General features: G+C 32.7%; 1 protein-coding gene across 2 annotated transcripts; it reads right to left on the minus strand.

Moving 5' to 3' along the window:
• Positions 1 to 316: 316 nt before the first annotated feature.
• LOC103494306 (glutamate receptor 2.7-like) lies at positions 317 to 2,545 on the minus strand. 2 transcript variants are annotated; one of them, XM_051080947.1, is made up of 3 exons: positions 1,637 to 2,545; positions 1,139 to 1,320; positions 317 to 1,057 (listed from the first exon to the last, which is right to left on the minus strand). In XM_051080947.1, exons 1-3 carry the CDS (start codon positions 2,439 to 2,441, stop codon positions 488 to 490), a joined length of 1,557 nt encoding a protein of 518 aa, XP_050936904.1. In that variant the 5' UTR covers positions 2,442 to 2,545; the 3' UTR covers positions 317 to 487. The 2 variants fall into 2 exon arrangements, with proteins under 2 accessions (XP_050936904.1, XP_008453654.2); XM_008455432.2 differs by having other exon boundaries at positions 1,139 to 1,548.
• Between the last annotated feature and the right edge of the window lie 5,932 nt (positions 2,546 to 8,477).

An 8,477-nucleotide genomic window follows, 5' to 3' on the forward strand; every position in this document is an offset into this window, starting at 1 on the left:
GGCCTGAATGTGTAAATAGGTAAAATCAAATCCAACTGATTACTTGCATCAAAGTACAAAGTTAATTAGTAGCAGTTCATGGATTGGGCATTATGCTTGGCTTAGTGAGCCTTAGAATTCTTATGCCCAATTTGTGTGGTTCTTCAATGGAATCATCATGGTCGGGTGTAGTAGCTTCTGCTATCTCAGAAACAGAACGCACTGATCCAGATTGAGTTGTTTGTGCATTAGGTTCCATTTGGTCTTCGTTTACTATACCCAAATTGTGTGGAGTAGAAGGGACGAGATGTACTCTAGAATAGAAAAACATAATATCTATAAACAATAACCATAATTTTTTTTATTTTTTTTTTATCGAAGGTGAATGTATTTTACAATAAATATTTATAAACAGTAGCCAAGATTTCCAACAGATTACCTGAATCATCAAAGCATAGAGTTAATGCATTTTACAATAAATATTCATGGATTGGGCATTATTCTCAGTTTAGTGTTCATTTTTTACGCCCAAATTGTGTGGGTCTTCGGTGGGATTGTCATGGTCGGGTGTAGTAGCTTCTGCTATCTCAGAAACAGAATGAACTCTAGAATGAGTTGGTTGCTGCAGAGATGATGAAGATTGGGCATCGACCAAATTGTGGGTTAAATTGACATGGTCGTGTGTAATGAGCGGTGGAGTAGCAGGAACTGAACGTACTCTAGACTGAGCTGTTTGCAGAGATGAAGAATGGAAATGCATTCTGTAAAAAAGCTTAACCATTTCAACCAGTCTGGAGGCGAATGTAGACTCGACATAGCCGGTGGAATCGAGCTCATGTGTGAGAAAGAACTGGATCAAATATATTAAAAGGGATAACGAGTTGGCAACTATGGTAATAATGAATAAACCACCAAATCTCCGAACATCGAGAGGTGAATCGGTTGAATCTGGGATTGGTGGAGCATTTTCATTCAATAAGTATTTGTTCTCAATTCCATTCATGTGGACTTTATCTTCAGTTACATTTAATATTGCCCTTGAAAAGTAAGTCACCAAGGGAGATCCTTTTGGGAAGGCCTGTGGATTAATTAATTTCAAAACAGAGCAAAACAGAGCTAATTCAAAATGAAAGCTGAGAAATAGTGAGAGAGAACTCACGAAACCCAATCCACCAGTTGGGTAAGTGGGTCCGACCATTCGAAACCCAGAAGGATTTCTCCGAAGGAAGACCTTAATGTAAGGAATTTCATCAAAAATTGCAGCAACTCCACCGTTACTGATTCCTCTATTCAAGGCTTCCTTAAAGTCGTCGGGGTTTCCGTACGCTCTCAATTGGGTTTCTGCAAAATGTAACTGGGTTATTAGAAAAGATCTGACAAAAGAATCTTTCTGATAACCCACAAATACTTCATTCTTTCTCATCTCATTTTGACGAGGAAAGATAGGCTGTAGCCTTCGCGCAGTCAACATGGAGGATAAGTTTGCAGTGTAACTTTGTGTGAGGATTAACACCACGAAAACCCATATGATCAGCAAAAATCTGGATAAGTTGTTCAATATCCTCTCCCCTAAAAGAATATTGTTAATAACATTTGCAATTGTGTAATTTTGTATAGTGAAAAATTAAGGTTATTAAATTGATGAAAGTGTACTAACTGTGAGCAAAGACGAGAGTGGAGAAGGAAAACCAAAAGATGAGGCCAATTTGTTGTTGGGGCGGACCTGCTCCAAAGTCAGTGTTGACACGACATTCCATTAACCAAACAACAAAGCCTGTAAATATGAAAGAGATGATGGAAACAAACCAAAGATTCCATTTTAATGGCTTCAAGAATATCCACATGCTCTGATCTTTCTTTTCATTTCTCTCAGGAAACAACACTGATATCCTGGATTCTGAATAAGGCAAGGTGAAGTCCACCAACTCCGATCGATTTGCAACTATTGTTATATCTCCAACAATTACATCGAATTTCTGCATGTCAATCTGGCGTAGAAGGTCATCGTAGGATCCATTACTCTTCCCATTTTTGTCCACAAAAGGAACGAACGTGTAACGAATGGGAATATCTAATACTTCAACAACAGATTTGAAGACATCGATGCAAAATCCAGTGGACTTTTGGGGGTGGATTATGTTGGCGTTTACGAACTCCGGGAAACCATTGACTGGAATTCCTATAGTTAAATTAATCCAAGGTGGGTCGGTTGTGTGTCCGGGCCAAATTGGTCTTGAAATTGATTTGATTGAGAATAAAACTCCTTCAATCCAATTCCCAATGATCGTCTCCTTCTCAGCCACCACATTGAACACTTCGAAAGTTGGTCGTTTTAACTCTCCATCAACCAAAAAGAAATCTCCACTGATGCCTTCAAATTTTGTCTTCACAATTGCATCTCGCAGCTCTGACTTAGTGGCACTTCCAGGGATCGTGGAACGATTCACTTTCTCCACTGCCATGGCCAATGCCCACAACGTATCGTACGCCTGCACTGCAAAAATATTGGGCAATGCTGTTTTGTTGCACACACATCACCCATTGTTCATCTTAGGATGCACTCGTGTGTTAATTTTGTCCCCTCATTTATGGTTGATTTCGACAGTTAAATGGACTTTTTTTTTATGGACATAATGTGATATATCTTGTCCAATTAGCCACTAGCCAGTCCATCGATGGAAATAAGGGATTTTAAACTTAGAATAGTCTAAACTTAAAATTTTAGAGTGAGTTATCCGTTGGTAGTTGTAGGAAGAGAAACAAATAAGCACTAATGCCTAAATTTTTAACCAGATTTCAAAAGAACAAACAACTTTTTAGTTATTTGAAGTTTTTTTTTAAAAAAAATATGACATAATTTCAAACTTGCGAATGGTTTTAAATTTATTATTATATATAATAAAGACAAACTATCATTAATTGAAATCTATTATTAATTGAAATCTATTATTGATAGATATATATTTTTAATTAAGATCTAAGACAGATAAATCTTTCATTAACGGAGATTTCATCAACTAAGGATGATAATTAAGTTTATTATTTCAGAGGAACATTCACTAATTGAGATCAATCTGTGATAAATAATAATGTCTATAATTGATTACTCCCATGGTTGTTTTTTTGCTATTATGTTTATCTTAAATATCTTATATCAATATATTTCTATGTAAGTTTATGATCAATTCTGTGACTAAGGTCTATCAATGGTGGGTGACAGGTTATATTTATTGTTTGTTCACCTATTTGCTATTAAAAAAAGGTTAATTAATCTATGATATTTGATTTTTTATCATCGACTATATATCAATAGATTAAAAATAGTAAAATCAGACTTAATATCAATTGTTTGTTCACCTATTTTCTATTAAAAAAAAGGTTAACTAATCTATGATGTTTGGCAATTTTTTTTCTATTATTGATTATATATCAATATATTCGTAAAATTTCTATATTATTGAATAAATCATAATATTAAAAAGTATGGAAACATCATAGATACCCCTAAAGAAAAATTTATAAATAGAAAATATTAAAAAGAAAAGTAATAATGGAAAATACTAATAATTCAGAAACCCTAATTTTTCTTTTAACACCCTTCCGCAAACTCAAGATGCTAGAATCATGAACTTGAGTTTGCTAAAAAAACATTTAAATCAAATCAATCTAGGATAGAATTAGAAACCTACAAAGAACAAAAATACAAAGAATTTCTAGGTTAAATTCAAATCTATGAAGAAGAAAATGAATAACTTTTGAGATAGAAACATAGATTCTCGTATAGAAATCTATAACAAAACCTATGAAAAACGAAACAAAAACTTCTAGGCAAGAACAAAGATCCTTATAGAAAGATCAATAACAAAGCCCAAGAACTACTGATTTGAAAACAAAACAAAGACTCGTATATATTTCTTTATTCAGAACCATACGAAGCCGGTTAAACCAAAAATGAACTAGACTAGATTAAATGAATTAAACCAAAAAAGGCTAATTAAATTGAACCGACCTAAGTGAATCGAATTAGACCTACTTCAGAAACTAGAATCTACGTTGTTTGAAATTGAAACCTTTCTATCGATATTTCGTGAAACCCTTCATTTGGTAAATCCACGACGAAGATGAAGTATGAGGTGGATCTAAACATAGGAGAATGCGACAGAAGTAGATTTGAGTGGAAGTGGAGTGTAATGGCGTCGACGGAAGTAGACTTGAGTGAAGGTGGACTGCAATGACAAAGTTTGGCAGGGGCGGCTAGGTTATGATGACATGGACGATTAGAGATTTGGTTTCAGAAGGATCGGGTGGGGACGAATCCACATATTTAAGCAAGAGATGAATCTAGCTAGGGTGGTTTTAAGTGGAGACAAAGAACAGAAGCGGCAAATTTATACTTGGATTTGCCTAGGCAGAGGTGGAACAAGGCTAGTGACGACAACGTTAACTAAATTTCAATAAGATAAAATCCTAGAACTTTGATATTATGTGAAATTTCTAAATTATTGAATAAATCATAATATTTAAAAATAAGGAAACACGGAAGAAACTAGTAAAAAAAAATTATAAATGAAAAATATAAAAAATGAAAATAATAATAATTCATAGACCTAATTTTTCTTTTAACAATATTAAAAATAGTAAAGTCAGACTTAATATCAAACATAAAAGATAAACAATAGTTGAAGTTTAATTTGAAGAGAGCATTAATGCACAGACCTAAGGAGAGCGAGAGTGAAAGTCGTTGTTTAAGCTTCGTTTGAAAATGTTGAAACTTTTGGGTAATAGGTATGTACGGCCTTACGCCCACAATCCCTTGCATGGAGTCCATAACTTTAGAATTCAACAGTGGATCAACCAAAGAGGAAAGGCCATCAGTAACAATCCATGCATATCCTTCACTCATCATTCCCTCTTTCTTCGCCACACTCAAAACCTTCAACCCAACGGAAACAGTCATGTGAAGAACGAATATGGTTTTGCGCATATCCTTAAGTCTACTTAACTTCTTTGAAATTTTGGCACTAGTGGCTGACGGAGGGATGATGGTTCTAACAACCAATCGAGTGCCATTTTGTTGCAAGGCGTCCGCTAGATATGGGATGATCCCACGTCCATATTCCGTGTCTTCGTATATTGGAACTATCTCTCGCCATCCGTACATTTGAATGATCCCATTTATGGCTTCCACTTGGGCCAAGTCGCTTTGGGCTACTCTTATGAAATATGGGTTTTGTTTTGGAGACAAGGAGGGGGAAGTTGCTGTGAAAGAGATTATGGGAATTTCATATTTTCTTCCGAATTCTGTTAGGTACATGGCTTGTTCTGTAGTTTGAGGTCCGATTATGGCTTGAACTCCGTCTCTTAACAACTCGGTTGCTGCAGATGCTACTTCGACCACATCTCCAGCATCCTTGAAGATAAAGGAAATCCTGGTTTTGTATTTGAGATTTTCGGCATAGAAATCAGAGAAGGCCATTTGGATGGAAGTGTTGGAGAGTATTCCCACAGTTGTATTGGGATCAAGCACTACACCTACTTTGACCAACTCGCCGCTGGCACTGGCGCAAACCACCGCCCACAGAAGCCACACTGTGATGCTGCAGCATCCTCCATCCCGACTTCCCATAACCATCTCAATAATAATAATGGCAAAATATTTAGTTTTTGTTTCTTAGAACATATTCTCTACTAGATTCTCCATTTAATCGCCCTGCCTTGTGTGTTTACTAATAACGGGCCGGGGGGGTACAGTGGAGATGTCTTAATGTTATTGGCTGAAGAATAAATAATAGTCATTCGTCATGATAGCTCTTCAATATATATTTTGCTCCCGTATGCGTAACACGTACGCATTGAATTTTTCTTCGGTTAGTTAATACTTCTCCATTTACTTTTTTATTATTATTATTATTATATATTTTTATTGAATATATAACGTGAATAATGTTTGTTCATAAAATAAATTAATGATACATTCGGTTTGAATTTTTTAAATAGTTTAATCATTAAATATAAAAATTAAAAGATAATGTAATAAGAAAGTTAAAATTGTGTTCTCAGAAAAAAAAAATTTAATAAAATCAAAATTGGTACACAATTATGAGAAACCTGTTATGAAATATAAACAACAATGAAACAAGCAAAGAGAAGAGAGGAAGAAGAGAAAACATTTGAAATTTGTATACAAATGATCTCTACAACCTTTATTTATAGGATTATGCGAATAATTGTTACAAAACCAAACATAAATAGGGAACAAGAAAAGTTATTAAGATTAATGGGAAAGTTAATGAATGAATTTGTAACCTAAGGAGGTTATGAACATCTAATAATATTTAACTTTAATCTATAATATTTATAATACTCGCCCTTTAGATGTCCATATTATATAAAATAAATGTCTCGTTAAAATCTTACTAGGAAAAAAACTCAGTGGGAAAAAATCCTAGTGAAGAAAAAAAATACATCATTTTATATACTTTAATAATTGTCTCATTAAAAACTCTGCTAGGAAGAACTAAAGGGAAAAACTATAGTCAAGGAAAAAATGCAATATTTTTTATCCCCTTCATGAGTACATTATTTGAGTTGTCTGAGTTGTCACATTTTAATGTTGTGTTTAAGCTTTTCAAATGTTAGAGTTGGTAATTACCTTTGTAATTAAATAAGTCTGCCAAGTTGTCTTTTGAAGAATTTTGTTGAATATTGATATCATCGTTTGATGTTTTATTTTCACATACGAACACTATTGGCTAGTTTTGTACATCATCAATATCACAACAATGATTTTAAATAGTTGTTCTAATCTGCTTCATAAGCTGCCATAACATAAAAACTTCTATATGAACTAAGTAACTCGGGTAAGATCTAGCTCGCGTGAGTTAGATAAATAACATGCATCTTCATAATCAACTAGATCACAATTAGATTTATAAAATAAATTAATGTGAGCTAATAATTCTTAAATTAAACATACATAGTTTATTTCTACTTCAATATTTTTGGAGAAATATTATTTTTTATGTTACAAAATTATTAAAGATATTACAACAGGTAGTATATAAACTAGTAAAGATATAAGTGCACTTAAATCTCAAAATTATGGTTGTTCAAGATCTCAAGTTCTTCATTATCTTTCTAATACCAGATGATATAATTTTTTTTTTACATGGCTAAGTGAATGAACCACCCTAGGAAAGTTCAATGATATAACTAGTCCAATTTCATTTGCTTTATGCTTTATTTGTAAAAGACACAAAATGTAGAATCTCAAATTCTTTCTAGAGAAATTATTTTGTCTTTGAAATCTCTTCGGGAGTTTCTACTCAAATCATCAAACTGTGATTTCTTTTAAAAGCATGTGGACAAATAGGGGTTATTTTTACACCCTCATATCAATAAAAATGTAATAAGATGATGATATGTATAGAATATTTTATAACTCTCTTCTTATTGAATCATATGATTTTATAACCTTTTAATATTCCTTCAGAAATAGAATTATTAATAGATTCATATAAATGTATAATAACTACATCCATAAGATGTATGTTAAGCTTTTCATACACAGTAAGATATGTTAGATATCTTATGGTATTGTATCCACCATAGGAGAATATGTATCTCTCATATAACCAATACCAGTTCTTTGCGATAATTATTATGGAACTTGTCCCACTTTCTATTTGTTTTTCTTACAAATATTTTACTTGTATTCTGGATGTTCGACATTCTCTAAATGTCTAACTAGTTCTCACGGTTTGAAACATAAGTTTATTTTGATTGGATTGTTTTTGTTTTCACATAAGTCAATCCTTTCTATGTTATCGCGACATTGTTCATTATGTCTAAGTACACATTACTTATTTTCATAAATAATATCGTGAGCAACATTGTATGCAAAAATATTATCAAGTACTTATTTAAGTATGGTTCCATTTCTTGTCATGACATATAATTTTATCGAGATCTCTTTACTATCCTTATTTACTTTAAGATTCTTATGAATACTCATGTTTAGGATTTCTTCTAGAATATCCATATTCTTTAATTGACTATTTCTTCTTCAAGGATCTTTCTCTTTGGAACTCACATTTGTATATCACGCTTCAAGCGTGTAGTATTGACAACTTGTTGCATTAGGATATCATTCTTAGATAGTATCTTTGTAACTACTATAACTCGGTCACTTTTTTACAATTATAAATGTTATGTAAATGCATCTACATTTGATTTCATATCATTTTATTCCAAATGAGATATCTTTTGAACTTCTAGTTCAAAGTAATTTGTATAATGATTTAAATGAGACAATACTTATGCATTTCATTCAATTTATTTTTCTAATGTTGAAAAAATTGTCTCATTAATGAGAACTAGCAAATTGCATAGTAAATATATCATCAATCTAGAGTTTAATTGTTCTATCATCTTAAACATGATCTCATACAAATTTAGAAGCTTTTCTATTCAAACATAAGCTACAAGACGTTCGTTCA

This window comes from Cucumis melo, chromosome 2 (assembly GCF_025177605.1).
Source record: "Cucumis melo cultivar AY chromosome 2, USDA_Cmelo_AY_1.0, whole genome shotgun sequence".
NCBI classification, from domain to species: Eukaryota; Viridiplantae; Streptophyta; class Magnoliopsida; order Cucurbitales; family Cucurbitaceae; genus Cucumis; species Cucumis melo.